Below are 21,166 nucleotides of genomic sequence, written 5' to 3' on the forward strand. Positions count from 1 at the left end.
ACGAGAGGGAGAGTGGTTAACATAACTGATATACGATGCTGTGGTTGGAGTTATGTCTGCTCTGGAAAACTACTCTGCTCAAAATGTGACTACCGCTGCTTCTGTTTTATGGGTAGACAGACCCGCAGATTTAACTTTGGTGCCCTGTAGAAAACCCCCCAACCGCTGCAGCTATGTGCAACTGTGCTGAAGAATAAATCTCATGCTGAACCAGAGCATCTTTCATTTTGTAGGGAGCAGACACTATTTGGGGCTGATTGCCTCTCTTTTCCACTAGAGATGTGTGTATATTTGACAATACTAACTTTGTGTTAAATTCTAAAAAAAATAATACCCCGTTGACCACTTTCAGCTTTATTGTAACAATATTTTTAGGTGTGGGTCCCCATTTAGTTTGTTCCCATTCACACGTGATACACATTCCCACCATTGGTTTCTCATTATTCCCCTAATCTACAGCAGGAATCACAGAGCAGTACACCAACAAAGGCAGTGGACTGCAAGCACAAATCCATAGATGTAAACAAAGCAAGCTTTAAACCTTCTAATGTTTTATAAGAAATTAATTCAATACATTTGCATGTGTGTAGAGAGAAACAGATTTTAGTCAAATGAAACCTACACAGGGCCTCTTTCATGTCAGTCTAATGTTTTAGTCTATTAATTTTAAGATGTGTACTTTTAGCAGCTGTAGTGCTCAAGGTAACCCGGGCAGATGGTAAGGTTCCAGTTCGGTGCAGCAGAGAAGGTAAAAACACTAGTTTGGAGTAATAGGAATGAAAGAAAGAAACTAAGCACATTCATTCAGAATCAGTACTTGGTTCAATTACAGTAGTATAATAAGGTTTTAAAATACAATGTATTGTTAAGTTAGAAGTTTGCAAAGTACATTTTAGCTGTTGACCCTTTTATTCACTAGCAAGGACAACACCATCAACAAGATACGTTCAAATGATTTATAAACTAAGCGAAAACATTGTTAATGGAGCGTGAACTTGTGAAGTTGTGGGCTGTAGTACCCGGGCTCGACGGACCCCCTCTGAACCCCTTGGAGAGGGAGGAAGGAGAGGGAGAAATAGGAGAAAGAAACGGGAGGGATGCAGGATACGAGTGAAAGAGGAGGAGAGGGTTAGGAGGATATTTATAGGAATGTCGGAAGTAGCATGGTTGAGGTGTGGTCCTGCTCTGGAAACTCAGCTAAAAAGCTTCAAGTCAAACAATGACAGAAGTTAAATGATCCAATATGTCAAAAAAAAAAGAGTTGTAATATACTAATAAATCACTTTAGGAGAGTAGCTGACAACTTTGTGGGTTTTGTTTTTTCTAGTTTATTCAAAATTAAGTTGTTATTTGTTGCATGTTGTTGATAAATTGCACCCTTTGCATAGACTTTGCCTGTACTTCTTCAGCATTCCCTTTTCAGTTTTCCAGTGCCACACACAAACAACAACAACAACAACTACTGCCAGTTATTGGACGTGGCAGCGCTGCAATATAAAATTGCATAAAGCCATTTTTGAAACCACAGCGTTTTAACGTCTGTTAGTCAAAGAGGTGAAAGGAAATATCTTGTGGGCATCCAACAGTAAGAGAGACCACAGGAATTGAATACAATATTAAACGTCTGTCATCAGAACTCCAAGTAAACCAGACCTTCGCATGTTTAGATCTCGCTGTAAAAAAAATGACGTCCAGTGTTAACCGACATGACATGAACGGAAAAGCAGTTAGAATTGAAGGCTGAACAGCAGTGGCAGTCGTAACGTCATAAAGTAGTGGGAAAATCCTCAAATAAGGGGGTTTGTGATAGAAACTCAATCTTTTTCATATAAACGCTCTTTGGCAAGAAGATGTGTGGTTTGTGATAATAGCCGGGGTGAAAAAAAGAGAACAATCTCTGCACTCTGCTGAGCTCGGGTTTGTTCCATGAGCAGATTTAAACTAAAAGTCATCAAGAAGACATCAACTAGAGGCCCTTTTCTCTGTTTTATATTAAAACAGCAATGAAAACAAAGAGAGCAGATTTGATTTAAAAGATACAATCCATGGTTTATTACAGAAAAGAGTGATATCCAAATTATTTTATGTTACATTATTTTTATACATTTCAATATGTTTTTACATGTAAACAGGAACGAAGTAAACAATGTTATTGATACACTTCATGTCACGACTGATACCATCCTATTGTACAGTTAATTCTATCGTCTAATGTCACTGTGCTTCAACGTCAAGTACATCACTTGCTCAAGCACAATCCTATTAGGAGGCATAGGATGGAACAGAAAGCTTAATCCCCCTTTAGACTGCTGTGTTTTCAGAGATGTGCAAGGTCATGCTGTTATTATTCATGATGCAAAACCCCATATTGTGCTATTGCCAACAGTAGAAGGCATAAGAAACACCTTTCCACCACTGTGCAGCATTTGTATTAGTGAGAAAGTGAACTGATGCTCTTAAAGAGGAGAGGATAGCAGGAAAAAAGATCCACTGGGAAATGATTAGTAGCCGGGCATGTCAAACATCCAAGGTCATGTAGTTATTCATTCATTCAAAATTACCCCAATGCCATTAGATTAAACTCTTCAGCTGTTAGGTGGTAAAACATATTTCTAATCCCCAGTTGAGTGTTCAAACAGAGCACGTCTTTAGTTTTTAATCAGACTATCCAGGACAGATTATATAAATCTGTCTAGAGTCCAAGCTATGGTTTAGAAAATACTCTTACAGTATAAAATTCTGCCACATCAAGAAACATAATGTCGTATCTGGACCTCCAAAAATGATCAACACTGAAAAAGGGAGGTGATATGTTTAAGACAACTTTACAGAAGTTAGCTCTGCTCAAAGCAGCTGTTAAGTCATGCATACTCTACAGTACAAATGTACCAGTACATTTACATCTGCATATGTTCAAAATAAATGTAGCACTCAGAAGAATAACAACATGCATAGATTTTCAATGTTCACATAGCAGGGAAGATATCGTGAAAACCTGGACTAGTTTCTTAAGCATTGGAACAAGAGTTAAAAACAAATATCTCTCTCTTGTGAATGAAATGAGGATCATCATTGGATTGAACGTTATGAAATCTTCAATGCTTCTTAATCAACAACCTTCTCAATACGTCTCTATAATGAACTGTGTGATTGTATTCCATGATTTCCAAGAGGCAGCTCTAATATATTTCCTGTGATTATGCAAAAAAAAACAAATAAACCCAAAGAACCAGACATGCTTTGATCTGTGAGTGTGCATTACCGTCAAGCAGAAGCACTGCAGTGCAAAAATATATATCTGAAAAAAGCGGGAGTGCGTCTTAGAAAATATGATAAAAAGTTGATCGTTTGCAAACATTCAGAGGACACCTGAGAAATGTGGACGTTACTTTGTCTATCTGAGGGTGAAAACAGGTGAACTCATACTGATAGCATGAAATAAAAAGTATAAAAACATTACATACATCATGACATGTATATACAAAGACCAGTAAATGAAATAAATAAACAAATGTAACTAATGTACACTTCTTTTATAATGATAAATATGTTTTCCAGTGTTGTACGATGCATTCAGGGTAGTGATAGTCTTTATCTTCAGCTGTTAGATTGGTGTAATCTTTACATTTACTGTGCATATATATCTTATTTACTATGATATGATCAACATGACCTATACTGAAGTTCTATACCTACAAAATAAAAATAAAAAATCCCTCATTAATACAGTCTGCTCCACGCGCGCCATCTCTCGCCAACTCTCCATCTCACTATGAATGAAACAGGAAATGATTATGATCCTGACTCAGCCGCACAGATGGATGTGTCACTCATGCTGCCTGTTTTCCTGAGACATCAGAACTGACCGCAACACAAGGCAATGTCATGACTCTGCATTTAACCAAACCCCCAATTCTCTCCCAGTTTCACTTCAATAAAGGTCAGAAAGCAGCATCTGACCATGTGCTTAGTGAAGAACTAGAACTTAAAATGTTGGGTGTACTTTGTAAGTAAAGAACAGTGGATGGATGTTCTGCATACTGAACATCCAAGCCACAGGTATGTCCAAGTGATTCAACTTTCAACCACGCTTCAGGGCTTCCAACAGCAAATGAAAAACAGGCTGCGAGTGCAGAACAGTAGAGCAGATTTTGCGGCTCCTGCATGTGAGTGTATACATTGTTCATGATGGGAGTCGCATTACAGCGTACACCGTCGGCATGTTTCAGTGCCATTAGCTGAGACCCGAGTAGGTACTGTGGTGTGACTCGCATCCAAAACTAATCCACACAGGAGAGTTCAGAAAGTTTTACAGGAGATCGGACAAACAGGACGAGGAGAGAGAATATTTCTTGCACTTGAGAAAAAGCACGTGCAGCACAAAACAGGCACACGTGATGTCGGTGACACAATTGTGGTGAGCACAACTGTAGGCACAATCAAATCGCACAAAGTTCACATTTCCTCAACTCAAGACAGTCAAGCTCAGCAGTAGCACAGACAGAGATTAACACACAGCTCACACTGAGTACAGACACACGTGAACCAGGCATCAAGACGGGAGCGTTGTCTATCAAAAGGTCTAAAACAATATTACCATGCACTTTATATGTTTTGAGTCCTTTGTCAGACGTACTAAATAGATGTTAACATCCTCCACGATGAGTGCAGTCATTTCTATTTTTGTTTGTTTTTACTTTGCAGTTCACGAAATGGCCGCAAATATTAATCAGCATGCTTCGAGGGCAATATATAGTTGCTTTGCGAGAACAGTGTGCATTGTATTTGGTAGCCACATCACCAGAATCACTTTTTGCAACAAGAAACGCTGAGTGCCGCAGAAGCTCTGTCACATAACCAGCAGAACGGTGGCTCCGCTGAAAAAACACGGCCATGCTGCACCAAGCTGCGGAGTCAAAGCGGGGGTGCTAGCTGCCACAGAGAGAGAGAGAGAGAGAGAGAGAGTGCAGGATGGGTGCCAGAAGTGAACAGTGGTGATCTGCAGCCCTTGATCTGCATAGTAAACATTACAATTGCACAGGTTTTTCCAGTGAAGCCATGACAAAGCACAGACAAGGGCAAACTGCTGGTTCAAGCCAGGTGAGGGTTCAGGGCGGGGCAGAAGGGGTCAGAGCCAGAAACCAAGAGCTACGCCAATCCTGAACGTGGAACAGATGGTTAAGGAGTGACCAGGACCAGGACCTGCAGCCAGACAGGTTTGTGGGAGGATCTGTGTGGTAAAGAGGGCGTCTTTGGTGTACAGAATCAGCCGAGTGAAGCTAGACTCTCAAAGCTAAAATACATAAATAAGCAGGCAGGTGGCTGTTTGTGCCTGTGAGGTGAGGTGAGGGCAGTGCAGCGTGTAGCGGGGATGTGAGGGGTGAAGCTAAGGCCACTCGTGGTGATAACGCCGTCCGTTCTTCTTTCTCTCTTTCTGCAGGTGCTCCAGTTCGGCTTCGTACATCATCTCCTGCATCAGGTACTTTTCCCTCCTCATACGATCGCAGAGACCCTTTGGCATGTCCGGAATAAGGTACGCTATGAAGGATTTGATCCCAAACACCAGGTGCTGAGGGAAGCATTACACATTTAGGAGTTACTTTCCACAGAACTCACACACTTTAGTTGCCAGTACTTGCTGCATAATTCAATAAGCATGCAAAGGTTAATACTGAGTGCACCACAATAAAGGTGTTTATATACCATTTAATGTTTTATAGATGTATATTATGCCAGTTTTCTCCATTTACAAATAATTACACAAGGCAGTGTTGCCATGGGAAAATTTCAAGGAAAGAAGAACAAACATGGTGTGTTTTTTTTAGCTGGACCACCTTGTAACTTTGGATTTATTCTGTTGGTTATAAGTGAAATTTCTCAACCCGCTGTAGCAGCAAGATTCAGTTAAACCATGAGAATGACCTAAATTGGGCTTATGAGGTTTTCATTTAACAATGACAATACAAACTACAAAATATTCTGTAATTTCACAGACTTAAAGGAGACATAAGGGGATTTGGTTTTTAGCTGCTTGCTTGCTGGTAAACACACACAAAAAAAAGAAACAGGGAGTGCTGACAGACCTCAAAGACGATGATGAAGGCCAGTCTGGCAGCCAAGACGTGCCAAAACTGCAGGGTGAATTCGTACGGCACCTGGCTCCAGGGCGGTGCCCTGTAGTCTCTGTACCTGCAGTATCTAGTCTGGCTGCTGTTCGTCTCCTTCATTTCAAACACAGACAGGCTACTGTCCATGTAACCTCGCAAACATCTGAGGGTGAAAGAGAAGCCAGAAATCAGACCATAACACAAACCACTTTGCCAGATATTTTTAAAAGCTTACACGTCATATTTTATGCTTACTCATTCTTATGGTGGTGTCCCTTGTCCACACACGGACCATATTTAAAGGCGTAAACAAAGCGTGGGATGTAGTCAGAGGTGATGGCAATGACAAAGGCGTTGGTGATGACTGCCAGCACGCCGATACCTTCAAGAATCCCATGCCAGATACCTGACGGCCAAAACCAGAGGATAAACAAACAGTGTAAAAGAAAATTAGCAGTTAGAGTATGATGGTTTATACACCTGCATGCTTTCATCTACAACATAGTTTATTAAATTATAAGTGGCTTACAGTACTGAGACTATTGGTGAAACATTGAAGCATCATGAAATTACTCATTTGTGAGATTTATCCACATTCTAGGAATTATTGTGCGATGAAGCGTCTCGCTCATTGTGCTTCATTCACTTCTCTTTAGTTAATAATTTACCAGATTCAGCAGCCTCCAGAGACGGTGCATTGTTTATATATTCACAAATAAACAGCTGTGTAACTAAAACAGTTGTGAACTGTGTTCCTCAAAATATAATGTTTTTTTTGGCTGCACAACAACAAAGTCTATTGAGGCCACTTTATCATATCTCTCTGCCTTTCCTGCATTAGACGTGTCTCTGTATGATCTGTAAACGTCCGCTGAAAACTACAAAGACGCTTCGCTCTTTGATTCTGTGCGACAGAAAAATAATGCGTTCATTGCAGCTTCCTGAATGTTTCAGGGTGGATTCTTCCTTTAATTACAGGGCAACGTGCCACAAGAAGCATTTGGTCATATATTATATGGCAGTTGGAGGGTGGTGTTTGCAGTCATATGTGGAGGTGGGCTGGTGGGATGGGGCATATGGCAGTATAGAAACAGAGGATATGAGAACATATCTATCTCAACAGGATGGAAAATATTTGGTTCCCACAATGTTTTACTGTTGGGAAAACTGGCTCTGATCTAAAAATAAAACAGACATTGTGCAAGAGACCCAGAGGAGGTGCAGGGGCAGTCAGACAGAAACCACACTGACCTATGTCAGTGGCTCGGGCAGGCATGGGTCTCCTCCATTGAGTGACAAACTTGTAGGCATCAAGGCGAATCTCAATGATGTTGTTAAGCAGAGCCAGGAGGGGAGCCAGCGGGAAAGCTGCTACAAAGATGGTGGTGAAGCCAAACTGGAGAACTGAACAGAGGAAAGAACCGTTTGGATGAATTTCAGAGGATGTCCATCTCAACTCTGGAACTACATTAACAGCTATAATTTCTCCATCCCTCTTCAGACAAATATAACTCATCAAAAGGGTTTAATGTTTTACCCATTTCAAGGTATTCATCGACCAGTCCATGGGCGTTCATCGGCTGCAGATTCCAGTCTTTGTCCCACTGTGGAAGCTGGGATTTATTCTCTACATTCTGCCCTCCACCACCTCCTTTCTTCATCTTCCTACGAGACCACCAGTTCTGCAGCAAACTGAAAATGTAGCAAGTAGCTTAACTGTCAACTCAAAGCAATTATTTCTGACAATGCACCGAGCACTGCGGGAATCCTTTTGCTAAGCCCCACACGAGAGGATTTGATGTGTTTTTTGCAGGGGAAAATCTTTTTTCAAATGCAAATTAACTAAATGACACAAAACTAAACAGAATATTACACAAGGTTTGTAAAATGTCAATCACTTGAATTCACCGCATTGAGAATTAAATATGGCATTTCTAAAAAAAAAACCTTGTAAGTGATTATAATAACATCACTTACGGATAACCGAGCTCCATGAAGTTGTTCCAGATTTGTTTGAAGAACATGATGACTCCCATTTGCAGGCACAGATCAATCAAACAGCCGCTTGGGTGACACTGAGAAAAAAATTATAAAAAACAAAAAAAACTGTGACATTCATATTTCACGCCCAGTAATTCAAAGCCAAGAACAAATCATGGGACACACACATCCCATTCTGTTTTTTGATCATTAAAATACAAAATCCCAGTAATTATGTGGGAGATTAATGGTTCTCATAGTAATATACAGACAAATCATTAGGAAGATAAATTATTTGAAAACTCTAAATATATCCTCAAACAGAAGGCAACGAGCAGCTTACTTATGGTGATGCCTAATTGCACTCACCTCCTCCAGCCTCCATCGATTAAAGAGTTTATTGTATTTTCCAGGCCTGCCAGCAAACCTGAGCAGATTGAGATTGGCAACATTAGCTGTGAAATTCAATCAGAGGAAAACTAATAAACTCTTAGCAGGAAAAAAAAGAAACTTAAAAGTGGTAATTATGTCCAATAAAGCTCTCACACACACTTCATTACATTTCAAGTGCAGTGCAAGCAGGATTTTGTAAATGCTGAAACATGAAGAAACACAAACTCAAATATACAGCGAGAAGGAAAAGGGAAAGAGGCTTGGCAGTCATGACATGGGAGTTTGAAATAAAACATTTTTGCACAATTGCTCATTAAATTCAGTGTAAACAGGAACCGTAGAGCTCGTGGCTGTCAGCCTACCTTCCAAGAAAGAAAGCGATGTAAAATGTAGAGCTGTTCAAATTTACAAACTGGAACAGGAACATCTTCAGAGCAAAGCTGTTCTCCCACTCAGACTCCGTCCGTGGGTGCTCTGAAGGGGGAGAGACAGGGGGTTTGTTTGGGGGAGACGGGGAGAAAATAAATGCTCGCCGACCATATGGGAGGTGAGAGAGAATTAAGGCATAAATTCATGCGGACAATGCTCACCTAAATTTGTCAGCAGGTAGGCCACCTTTTCATACACCTGGCAAAATGATAGTACTCATAAGCATTAACAGGACAAAGGTGGAGAAGGGTAATGATCATGAGAAAGGAGAGGCAAACAGGAGTCTCAGCAAAAAAAAAAAAAAGTATTTCTGGCTATGGGCGTGATAGTTCCTGGAACAAAGTTCTAGATAAACGTTTGATGAAACATTTGTTGGACAGTTTATGTAAACATGCCAGATGATGCTTGTCCAGACACCCACCACATTGAGAGACATGATGATCATAAAGTTGATGCAGACACCAGTGCCAGAGGTGGCAAACTGCCAGTTCTTCTTCACAAAATACCAGTTGAGTGAAGCGAACTTCTCCATCGCAATGAGACGGAAAACCACCACAGCAAACACGGCTGTCAGGACGAGAGAAATCTAGGCAGAGCGATGAAAGAGAGAGGCGAGCGTAAAGGAGGGGATGATATATGTGCTTAAAAAGTGTGTAACACTTCAGCTGAGGTTGTAAAGCTTTTAGCGTATCTTATAATGAACACTGCAGTGCAGCATCAAATGGAATAACTAAATATTCAGAGAAACAAAACACTCATCATTCAAATGTAATGAGTAAACAGGAGAAATTAGGCCAGCAGAAAATACCAGATCTACTATTTCATTTTTCATCCAGCAGGGGGAGATGTTATGCCACATCATAGCTGATCCAAAAAGGTGGATCACATAAAGATTAAGGGGTTTACCATGAAGAATATTCCGGACACAGACACCATGAGCCGGCTGAGTTTGTCTGAGAAGGGCTGGAAAGGCTCGGGCTTGCCGGAGATGGGGTTGACTCTCTCCACCCTGGAGTACTTGGCTTCAAACTGAGGCCTCAGCTCCTCCTGATTCACAACACACATTCCAGTATGAACTATTGAACTGTAGGTGTATCCGCCAGATGAAGCAATAACTCTCTTTTTATATCATCCAAGTCAAATTCAGAAGACGTGCTGCATGAACGCAGACTAAAATTACGAGGTAATCAAATGATATCGGATCTATTTCAGGATATTGCTGACGTACCTCTTCCTCCTCCCAATCAATGAGATCCCAGTCATAAGTCAGTTCTGCTCTCCTCCTTTTCCAGAACTCCAAGAATACTGTGGCTGCAAAGGGGATCGGGGATCAGTCAAATTATTGATCAACTTTGATATGTAACACACAGTTTGATTGATAATAATGTGACTGCAGAGGGTTATAAACACCACATCATGGTCAGATATCCTGAGTGAAACACAGGCTGCAGTGAGGAAACTGATTACACCCATCGGTTCAGAGACTGCTCTGTCTCTGTGGTAAAGTTAAGGAAAAGTGGCAACAGCAAATTGGCTTTCCTTGTACGTTTTGTCAGGCGAGATCCATGTTATGTTGAAAGACTTCAAAAGTAAAGCTTTCTGTGGGCAGAATCCCGTCCCGCATTGTTTCCTTTGTGTAGGACTCTATTGTGACTTGAGCTGCACACAACACCAAAAGTTCGTGTTCATCTTCTTTTTCTGTCAAGACTTTTCATGTATTCTGGTTCATTGCCGATACATAACCCCGGGAAAAAAGATTTTCAATCACTTATGTGGTTTCGACATATGTGGAAAAACGTGTCTTAGTAGCATTAGAGCAGACCAGTGGAAAAGAACCGTGCAATCATGTATGATCCTTGATGCGCAGCAGACTGTAATACTAGACTACTGATTCAGGCTTTTTGTCCGTTTTGATTAGACATACATATTATAGACATGTGTGGTTTTGTAGCAGGAAGACAAACGTCTAATAAAAACTGACACGAGTATTTCATCAGCGCTGTGCAGCCTTTACACAGATCTCTCTGTGACGTTATGAATGTTTCATACATCTGAACATGTTTAGAGGTGAAATGATTCATGATTAATCAAGTCAATTAGCGTGAAAGAAATCAGCATCTATTTTAATAAATGAGTCAAAATGTATCAGTTCGAGCTTTAAGAATTAAGTGCATTTCCCTGTCATACTCAGTAGAAGACTAAATGTTTTTATGGTTTTAGGCTGTTGGTTAGGATTACGGGAACATTTTTTAGACTAGAATCATCAGAATAATTAAAGATAATGATTGTTAGTTGCAGCCCTACAACTGTTACTTTAAAAACCATGTAAAGTAAATTAAAATGATTCCAGTGATGTCAGTAAATTTGGGAAATACAGAGAAACTGTGGCCTTAAAAAAGCACCAGATTGTGTATCCTCAGTCAACAACTTTCACTCATGTTCAAGATGTTGAAGTTTAATATAGCTTGACCCACTTTTGTTTAAAGAGAGAGAAAAGCATTCGCTCCCTTGGGCTAACCAATTTTTCATCTCTGTCTCGCACACACAATCACACAGAGCAGACCTAGAGTGCTCACACTCAGTGGCACAGTACTGCTACTTTGGTTCACATTGCCAAAAGCCGTCATGGAGGATTTGGAGCAGCAGACCTCAGTCAGTGAGACTGGCTGGACCTCCCTCGGCTCTCCAGTTCTCCTTGGCCTTCATTTAGCTCAAATGAAGAACACTACATGCCATGTGTTCCCTCCGGGCACAGGTAATTATTTAGCATCATGGCAGGTATATGGATGTGGGCCAGACACTGCACAGTAACACTCACAAAACATATTATAGCCGTGGGAACTGTAGCTGCAATACATCGCTATAATGGTGCAATTCTGAACCCTGACGGCAGAATGATACCACCTCCCTCAGGAGAAATGTTTAATTATCCGACTAATTACATCAGGACAGCTTTAGAAGTGTAAGTGCAGGCACTCAGTCAGAGAAACCATATGATGATTTCTTCGCTGACAAATGAATTGCAGAATGAAGACCTCCTGTATTTGCACTGCACTGTTCACGGTGCTGAAAAGCTTACTCAGTTTAAAAAGCTTAATGTGTTTGGAGGAGTTGAGTGGAAGCATGAGTGCTGGCACACTTCTGTATAAATAGATCTGAATTCCAGAAGGGTTTATATGAAGCAAGAAGGAGCAAAGTTGATGTAATACAAGTGTCAAAATCAGGAAAAGGGACAAACAAAAACTGCCTACACCTACCCCAAATAGCCATGAAGATAGCAAAGAACACAGTGCCGCCATTATCAAACAGATGGGTCACCTAAAAACACAAGCACACAAAGGACACCTTCAATAAAAAACAAAATAAAACATTCATCCATATAATCCATTCGGAGCTACATGATCTCTGTGATCATGATGTACTCCAATTCAAATTACAACTTGCTCATGAGTTTTACGACCTAAAAAGTTCATTGCTGGAAAAGGTTGAGAACATACAGAAATGCACGAATGCACTGCAAGAGCTGCACTGACCTTCGCATAGACGCAACTGTCACTCAGCTTCCACGGATCACAGTCCTCACACATAGGACACATGGTAGTGTTGGCTTCACAAATTTCTTTACTGAAGAGACAATTAAACAGTTTTAAATGACACACTCTACATTAATCTTATATGGTATGCAGGCTGTGTGAACTGACCTGACTTGGCTTGAGTCCATCGTGAAGAGACCATAAAGGAAGACGAAAACGCCAACCAGGGCGGCAGGGATCAACATGCCGGTGTACCAGCCCAACCACGCAAAGTAAAGGCCGATTTTCTCACCAAAGTACCTCCTGAGAGAGAGAGAGAGACGGAGAGACAGTGGTCAAAACTCACCAATAAACTGTGCTAATTAAACATGGCCTTCTTCATTAGCACTTGTGGGTGTAGTTAGTGTACTGTGTGGTAGTCGTGGTAGCTTAATGGATAAGGATGCTGCTGGACTGAAAGGTTACACAACATAATGTTGTGGTTTGGAAATGAATCAATAGCTGTATCAGCATCATAAACCACAGCTGTCAAGGTGCCCTTGAGCAATTTCTATTTATTCATTTCACAAATGCTCCAGTAAAGCAGCCCAGTGGCAATTAGCTTGTATCAGGCAACTCCCAAGTGTGTATGCAATGCTGTATTAACAGCATGAAGAAACAAATCTTCTCTAAGTCTGTTTACATGCACATTAGTATCCCAGTAATGGTTCCATTTTTCAGGGCTTATATTTACGCAAGGTTTCTGTAAGAGGTACAAGGATAAGTGACATGGAACAAACCTTATGTCTATAAGTATATGTAATTTAAAAACTATAATGTTTTGACAATACAACTGAGAAACCATTTATTGCCAGAATGTTGAGTATTTTATCAGAGTGATGCAAAAAGCCTTATTATTAATGTAAAGCTTATTTATCCAGCATATCATTCATCAACATCTTTTAACGCTGTTTTGGGTCTCTACCATCTCATGAGGGGAATTTCTAGCTTATAGCTGCTAAATCCACTGTGTCCAGCAGCTGGTCGCTAACTACCTGTGTGTGTTTGTAATTTGTTCTGAGCTCGTAGTGTACAGTGGGTCTTGAGCTTCCTCAGTGAAACGATCCTACGATCGAGCTGCCATGGTAATGATTCGACAAAATCTCAGATGGTTCATAAATTTATATGATGTCTGGAGCTTAGCATAAAAAACTGGAAGAAGGAGGAAACAGCCTGTCTGTAGCTGTGTACAAAATTTTAAATATCAGCCTACAAGCACCTCCAAAGTTCATCTTGTTTGTTTAATCTGCACACAAGCAATGTATTTTCCTGTTTCTGGTCTGAATGCAAAACTAAGCTCATCACCTCCTGGCTCCAGCCAGAGTATTTGACACGAGCGTGGTGTCGATCTTCTCATCCAATTCTTGGCAAGTAAGTGTCAAACTATTTAACTCTGTCTGCTCTTTCATCACTATTGAGGGTTCATTTTCAACTGTTATTTGATTTCAGAAATATCAGAGTAATAAGATTGGGATGTCAGCGAGACAGTTCAGACACCAGACTCTAATCAGATCTGAATATATTTATAATCATGCACAACTAGGTTACTCGATGTTGTTGTTGTTGTTGTGTCTGAGTATGACCAGACAGGATGAGGCTCATCATGCTGTGTCACGTGCCTCAAAGCTGATTACCTGATGAGGTCCAGAGGCTGGTATTTGTACCATATTCCCCAGCGGGCCCAGCGCTCATACAGAAGATGCCTGTGGTTCTGGGCACCATGTGTCTTAATTGGATGTCTGCTCTTATAACCACCCTGATGAGACAAAGAGGAGAGACATCTACATCATAAGAGGCATTTAACTGTTGTGTGACAATGTGCGAGTCTACAAATACAATAATCCTCTCACCTCATGAGGAGGAAATGCAGCCTCATATGTGTTGTTGCCCAATAACCGGTTGATACCTGCAGTAGAATAAACCAGGTCATGTCAAAGGATGCTCATACACGAGCCAGGGAAGAACAAGGACACCACATTAAAAATTCAGCACAGTCATTATAGAGAGATGAGACATTCATTTAAACCCACAGTCATAACAATTTACTGCATTATGTAAGTGACAAGCTGCATTAGACGAGCACATTAGAGGCTTGAAACACTCAGGTTTGAATTTCAAATTGCTGCAAGTACTTGAAAATTCAATTTTAACAATTACTTGTTGTAACATATTATTTCAATCGCAATAAACTGACTGAATCGGCTGCAGGTACTGTACTGCACGAATCAGGAATGAATTAAATGTTGTTTTTTGCAGGACAATAGTGATTGTATGGTGTATTCATTTGCATTGTCATCCTCTGAGTGAAACTGGAGATAGTGAGAGCAGGAGCAGGGAGGGATGGATTTGAAAAGGATTTTCCACTCTTGTGGCAGAGCTGATCTTATTTGTTGGAAAGTAGAGTAGTCAACAGCATTAAAATATTAATGTGAAATCCGTTCTAGGGCTTCAAGGCCAAACATTAATCAGCAAAACATGTCAGTGGCAGTCAGACAAGATAGCGCAGCGGGTGTGGACAGACAGTTTGGTAACTGCCGATACACACACACAAAAAAACACAAACAAAAAAAACAGCCAGAAGGAGAGGAGGGATCAGCCTCGAGTTGGAGGATACTAACAGCTCATCAGCAACCCACATTTTAATCGCCCACAGAAAAACAACAAACATAATTCCCCCACTACCCTACTATTGCTCTCTAAAGTCAAATTAACAGCAACATCAGCAAATTCACTGGTGTGGTTTTAAGTAGATATAAATAACACAGAGAATAAGATAAAGGCTAATTGAGCTTAATTGACTTCTTTTGTTCTGTTGCCACTAATTTTCATTAATTATTTAAGGCTCATTTTGTTAAGTCACTAACAGTTACAAAATGAACTCGAAATCATTTAGTTTCCCAAATATACAGACTTTACTCCCTTTGCAGTGAATAAATTGTCCTAAATAGATCATTTTGATAGATACTTACATGAAGCACAAGCATGGGAATACTCTGCCACTGCTAGAAATTAGTTTAGTATGCAAGGAGCAGGAAAAGAAAGGAGCGAGTGTAGCACCTTACCCATCTTTGATTTTCCGTCCTCATACTTGGTGCGCTGCAGAACATGATGGACTATTCTGCTTCTGGTGGAATTGGAAAAGAAGGTCCCTCTATTGCTGATAGTGAAGCTGGGAGGAAAATAACAGCATAGATATTCATCATGTTTATAAAATATATCAAGATCATACTTTTAATGTGAGCTGAGCCAACAAAAGTTCATTAAAACACAATTTAAGGTGCTATTAAAGACTGACAAGGAAAGGAAAAGTGGGAACAATTCACTGACAAATGAGATAAGATGATGCCTTTCATCAAAGCAATGCTTTGAAAATAAAAATGAAGACAGGAGGGAATGGGGGAGAAATCTAATTATTTCATGGACATCTGCTCCTGTATTTCGATATCTTATTTATGAACAACTGGTCTTCTATAGTTGTGTGTTCTGCCTCAAAGATATGAAATATACAAGACTTCATAGTGCAAATTTCATCTGCTGATTTCCAGATTCCACATCCACAGCTCAGGACATGAAAGGATGTGATGGATGAGAGTTAAACTAGGGATACCGAGCAGGATAAAACCATTGCTACAGACACTCATATGACATGAATTTCTGTGGCGGCATGCATGACTGTGTATAGGTCTTCCTTACTGATGCATGCGTGCTCTGCTGAAGGGTGCTGTGTAGCAGTCAGTTTCCTCCAGGTCAGGCAAGGCCTCTTTGTCCAGCTTCATGGGATTTTTGGGCAGCCAGCCTTTTATCTGACGACATCTCAGATGAAACCTGCTTCATGGGCACACAGAGGAACAGGATTAAGGCACAGATTAACATGAAGATTGTTTTCTTTGATATGGAACAGTGGATCCTAACCTTTTTCCCCTCACACAACCCAGACCGTCTCGCACCACCTCAAACCAACTAAAAACACTTTTACAGACACACATACACGCACATATACATGCGTCACTGTGCTGACTATTATTTTTCATTTGTTCTGTGCTCATGACACACAAAGCTAGAAGTCACTGATCCAGGATAACAGCTTGCTAAATCCAACCCAAAGGTTATTTTTAAATTTTATTTCAAATTAACTTAATGAATAGAAATCCATGGCTCTGCTAGAAACTCTGGGAGACTTTGCACAGTGGTGCTTTTTGCTAAACGCTAACATCAGCGTACTAATGTGCTCACAATGTCAATGCTTGTTATGAAATATTTCTCTATTGCTGAGACATTCAATTCTCATCCCAACCTCAGCTGGAACATTTTATCTGACCATGTGCATTCCTGAACCTAAACACCTCATGACAACCTCTTTTTCCATGTGATCTCTTTAAGTTCTCCTTCATTGTCCTCATGTATGTCTTTCTTATCTCAAGCTTTATATAATCTTATGTGCTTCATTAATCGTGCTCTTAAATGTCAAACCAGTAGCTGCTGAAATAACAGATCACAACAATGGTAACATGATTACCTTGGTTACCTTGTTCAACATCTTAATTTAGCGTAATGTTCTCATTAGCAGTAAATACAAAATACCGCTGAGGCTGATGTGAATGTGAATGTCGGTTTTGCTGGTATCGGGTCAGAAACCAATTGGTAGAAATAAAAATGTGACCTTATGATGGCGCTACATAAAAATATATGAGATCACCCAAGTTATTACAGTTCATCCAGTGGCGGACATAAATATATGTACCAAATTTCATGGTTTATATTTGAGTTAAAATCCACAAACATCAATATCATGGTGGTAATAGAGGAAAAGTCAGTCATTGGGGTCCATCCTCTGGGAACCATGAACATGTGTACATGATTTCATGGCAATCCATCCAATTGCTGTGCAGATTTTTCAGTTTGGACCAAAGTAGTAGACTAACCAACAGACCCACACTGACGTTCCTGGAGCGATGCTGTTAAAAATCAACTGGCTGGGTTATATGTGCCTGCTGCTTCTGCTGAGAGGTCTCTGTCTAATTTGTAAGGCTCTACTCTGATATGGATTTAATAAATATAAATGGGAATATTGGCGGAAAACACGCTGTTGCCAGACAGCGTTTTATGAATGTTGTTGTGAAGGGGACAAGAACTGTGAAGAAAGTAATGATATCAAACCAGCAAGCTGTCACCACCTGCACGCGATCCATTTGTTCAACTTTATAGGAGCGTGAGTTAGTGACAGACCATTAGTAAACACATTAAGCCTATTTACTATCCGGGGTGATTTTTCTTATTACAGCGGCAGTTTAGTGAAAGACTGCAGGACCTCTGAGGGAAAGTAATAATGATCGTCATTGTTCACAATGACTAAGATCGCTCTCACACAAGATTTTTAAGTGCTTTGTTCTCAGTTGGACAAGTGGGCGTGTGATTATTGCCTGTGTGATTTTCATCTGCTCAGTGTGTGTAGGTGTGTCCCCTAAAATGCACGTGGTATATACAGTAAAAGTGAAAAAACATCATTATCATAATTATCTACATTGTCAAGTCCTTCAGTTTTGAACTTCCATTCACTGCAGTATGTGTATCAATAATGTATTCATATATCTGCATGGTGAAGTATCATACACCTCTGATATCTGTACATACATAGAAAACATATCCTGGTTAACAATGTCTATAAGCTTTATTACAAAAAGAGCAAAGGATGGATGAAATTAATCACATCATATTTTCAGTTTAATGGATAAAAAACAGCGCTCCTTCAAGACCACTAGTATCACACTTCACTAACTGTTGCCTATTCAAAGCTTTACAAGGGCTCATTCAAAGCTTTCATATAAACTTCTGCCACTGTTGCTTTGGTTGAATCATCATTTTAGTGACTTCTTTTCACTGGAGTGAACAACAATACTGAGAAATGTATGAACTTCATTCTTAGGTGTGCTTTATTAAAGGGTTTCACAGTCACACAAAAAATCTGCTTTATTAAGACTGTGGGGCTGAGACGTGATTAGATTTGAACTAGTGACATGTTGCTAAATCCTGATTGATGCATGTTATGTTATGTGTGTAATATTTTTTACAAGGCACCCATGTCAAATCAGTTAGAAGAGCACAAACAAAGCAAAAATACACAAATTTCTTCTTTCAGAAGACGTTGAGTACATGTAGGAATTAAGATCACTTATGGTGAGATGTTAATTGAGAAAACAGTTCTTTGCAGCGTCTTACAGCAAAAGAGGGTTTGTACATACGTTGAAATGTACATGCTGTAAGTTAACTAAAGGTTTTCAAAATAAGAGATGCTGCAGTGAATCTATTTCAGTGATATGTCGTTCTGCAATCCAGTGAGATGAAGAGATGACAGTTTGTGGTCCTGTGCAGAGCTTGGACAACACTTGAACATCACATCAAAGCGCAAGATCGTCTCTCTAAAAATAGTATGCAAATAAGCCTGTGCAGCTCCACATATCTGACTGAAAGATAACATGAATTTTATAGAAAAACACTGTCAACATGGGCCTTGCACTACTCTTAACAATGGTGTGCAGGATGCTGTGGTCTTTGAAAAGGCCACATTCATTTAAACAAACATAACAACAGAACAAACACGCTGGTAGAGTAATCACTCATTTTTCCACGACTTTCCAACCATTTCAATTAAGCCTTTGTAAATACAGCATATTTACTCACAGCATGTATGAAAGATTGATTAATCCTGGACTAATTAATACTCACTCAGTGGCCAAATAAAAAAAAACAATAATGGTTTGTTAGACTTTCTCTGGTTGCATTCCTCACTGAGGTGACTGATAACTACAATCTTAAAACACCATCCACACCTCAGATAAGTGATGCACCCTCACAGCAGTGCCGCTCATGAATTTTATTAGACACACTGAAGCATCCAGCTTCCTGCCCCCGGAGAGCAACAGAGAAAGATAATCCTGTGCCTTCAATCTACTTACCTGCCCAAGGCTTTGCTCTTCCAGTCTGTAAAGTAACATTTTTTCCTTTAAGAAAAAACAAAGAAAGACAAAATAGAGCGATTAGATGAAGTTGCCAAACACTGCAAAAGCTGATCTAAACACTTTCCAGAGTTAAAGGCCCAGTTTTGTTTTTATCTAACCGTTACCTGAAAGGCATTCGGATGTTCATCTGCTCTGCATATTTGCAAAGCGTATCCCAAGGCGCGTGAACCTTCACAAACATGATGTCGTTGTTCGTCAAGGAGGGCTTTCAAATAAAAAAAAAAAAAAAAAAGCACAGGAGTTTGAGGATCAAATTGAGAATTCAAACTGGAATCTAAAGCCGAACCAAAATGTTTTACCTCCTTCTCCAGCATTAGACCCTCAGCCCGTAAATTCTTCTCAAAGGTGCACCTCTTTTCCACCTGTGGACTGGACTTCTTGTAAACCAGGATGTAGTCAATGCGCTTTTTCCCATCTCGGAAAAACAGCCCAGAGGAATCAGCTGGATTCTTTCCCTGTGGCGACAATGTTTCACCTCTGAATTTCAGATGCAGGGATGCTAAACTGCGAATGCTTGAAGCTTTTTTTAGCTGGTTCAGTGACAAAATAACTGCAGTGTAACATTACGAACATTTGTGGCAACAACTGATTGGTGGGAACGTGGTACCTGAAGTGAATCTGTGCGAGCCTCCAATTTAGCACGGGTGACAGGCTTTTGCAGCAGGAATGATTCGTCTGCCCTTGTTTCGCACGTAGTTGCCTCTGACTCCTCCACATAGTGATCCTTGCCATCCACTGCTGCACACAGACGGCACGATCAGTGAAGCAGTTATTGAATTGGTAGCAAAGTATCTTACAAGCATTGAGTCTTCTGCTGTTGTTCAAGTCAATACTTTCCAACACTGAAATTAGATCTGAGCAAAATACAAATCCAGGTTGGCTAAATGGGGTTGCCAACTTGAGAGCAACAGCTTAATGCAATTTAACAGATCCATGCATGTTGACAGATGGCCAATCGTGTTTACTTCCTCCCTGAATCTTTATGCATCCCACTGATTTGCACAAACAAAATAAAGTGAACCCACACTGCGTGAACCCAAACAATCATGAACTATCCAGACTGAACCAGCAATTCTTTTTCTAGCTGCTTTTGAAGCTCAATGTTTTGAAACCTTGTCATACTACCTTTCTTGGCACAAATAAGAAGTCTATCTAATTGACAAACAATAGCTCTTTTGCAACACAGCGTATGGAAACTTCTCCATTTTCAATAGCATGTGGTTTGTATTGCTTTACGAGGGGGAAAGTAGAATTACTGGGTACAACAATCCATCTCTCAGACTACAACGATGGCTCATCATGACAAACCATCTAACCCTCATAATGCATTTACTCTAACTGAGTGACATGGACATAAAGATTACATCCTATAGCTTTAGGCAGACGTGTTGTTTCACAGCACAGCACAAGTTATGTCTTCTTCTTCTAACACATGTGTGATAGATTGGCTCAGTTCTCCAGTGAAATGTGTCTGCACCATCACCACCACCACCACCACCACCACCACCAGATCAGCTTGGTGTGACTGCAGTCAGAGCCTGCTGCTATACTGCTGTGCTGAAACCGAGTGCAAGAAATCTTTCTACGATATCAGTGACTAACATTTTTTTACTCTAAAGAATACATGTGGAACGAATTGAGGACAAAAAGAAGTTGCATTGGTTCACTT

The 21,166-nt window shown here is 40.3% G+C and overlaps 1 protein-coding gene across 3 annotated transcripts in view; it reads right to left on the reverse strand.

Annotated features, from left to right (window-relative positions):
- Nucleotides 1–2,032: 2,032 nt before the first annotated feature.
- Nucleotides 2,033–21,166, reverse strand: part of ano3 (anoctamin 3) — a 41,520-nt gene continuing 22,386 nt past the window's right edge. For 2 of the 3 annotated variants that reach the window (XM_027273035.1, XM_027273036.1), the window contains 23 exons: nucleotides 20,105–20,235; nucleotides 19,797–19,952; nucleotides 19,602–19,702; nucleotides 19,435–19,479; nucleotides 16,175–16,309; nucleotides 15,544–15,650; nucleotides 14,332–14,387; nucleotides 14,116–14,237; nucleotides 12,611–12,745; nucleotides 12,443–12,533; nucleotides 12,167–12,227; nucleotides 10,138–10,220; nucleotides 9,816–9,956; nucleotides 9,331–9,495; nucleotides 9,071–9,107; nucleotides 8,843–8,954; nucleotides 8,457–8,514; nucleotides 8,085–8,182; nucleotides 7,645–7,799; nucleotides 7,359–7,511; nucleotides 6,363–6,513; nucleotides 6,084–6,270; nucleotides 2,033–5,569 (listed from right to left, as the gene is read on the reverse strand). In XM_027273035.1, coding sequence (XP_027128836.1) covers nucleotides 5,387–5,569; nucleotides 6,084–6,270; nucleotides 6,363–6,513; nucleotides 7,359–7,511; nucleotides 7,645–7,799; nucleotides 8,085–8,182; nucleotides 8,457–8,514; nucleotides 8,843–8,954; nucleotides 9,071–9,107; nucleotides 9,331–9,495; nucleotides 9,816–9,956; nucleotides 10,138–10,220; nucleotides 12,167–12,227; nucleotides 12,443–12,533; nucleotides 12,611–12,745; nucleotides 14,116–14,237; nucleotides 14,332–14,387; nucleotides 15,544–15,650; nucleotides 16,175–16,309; nucleotides 19,435–19,479; nucleotides 19,602–19,702; nucleotides 19,797–19,952; nucleotides 20,105–20,235 — 2,663 coding nt within the window. In that variant the 3' untranslated portion in view covers nucleotides 2,033–5,386. The remainder of the gene's footprint in view (nucleotides 5,570–6,083; nucleotides 6,271–6,362; nucleotides 6,514–7,358; nucleotides 7,512–7,644; nucleotides 7,800–8,084; nucleotides 8,183–8,456; nucleotides 8,515–8,842; nucleotides 8,955–9,070; nucleotides 9,108–9,330; nucleotides 9,496–9,815; nucleotides 9,957–10,137; nucleotides 10,221–12,166; nucleotides 12,228–12,442; nucleotides 12,534–12,610; nucleotides 12,746–14,115; nucleotides 14,238–14,331; nucleotides 14,388–15,543; nucleotides 15,651–16,174; nucleotides 16,310–19,434; nucleotides 19,480–19,601; nucleotides 19,703–19,796; nucleotides 19,953–20,104; nucleotides 20,236–21,166) is intronic. The other variant, XM_027273037.1, reaches the window with a different exon arrangement.

Source organism: Larimichthys crocea, chromosome XXI (assembly GCF_000972845.2).
Source record: "Larimichthys crocea isolate SSNF chromosome XXI, L_crocea_2.0, whole genome shotgun sequence".
NCBI classification, from domain to species: Eukaryota; Metazoa; Chordata; class Actinopteri; family Sciaenidae; genus Larimichthys; species Larimichthys crocea.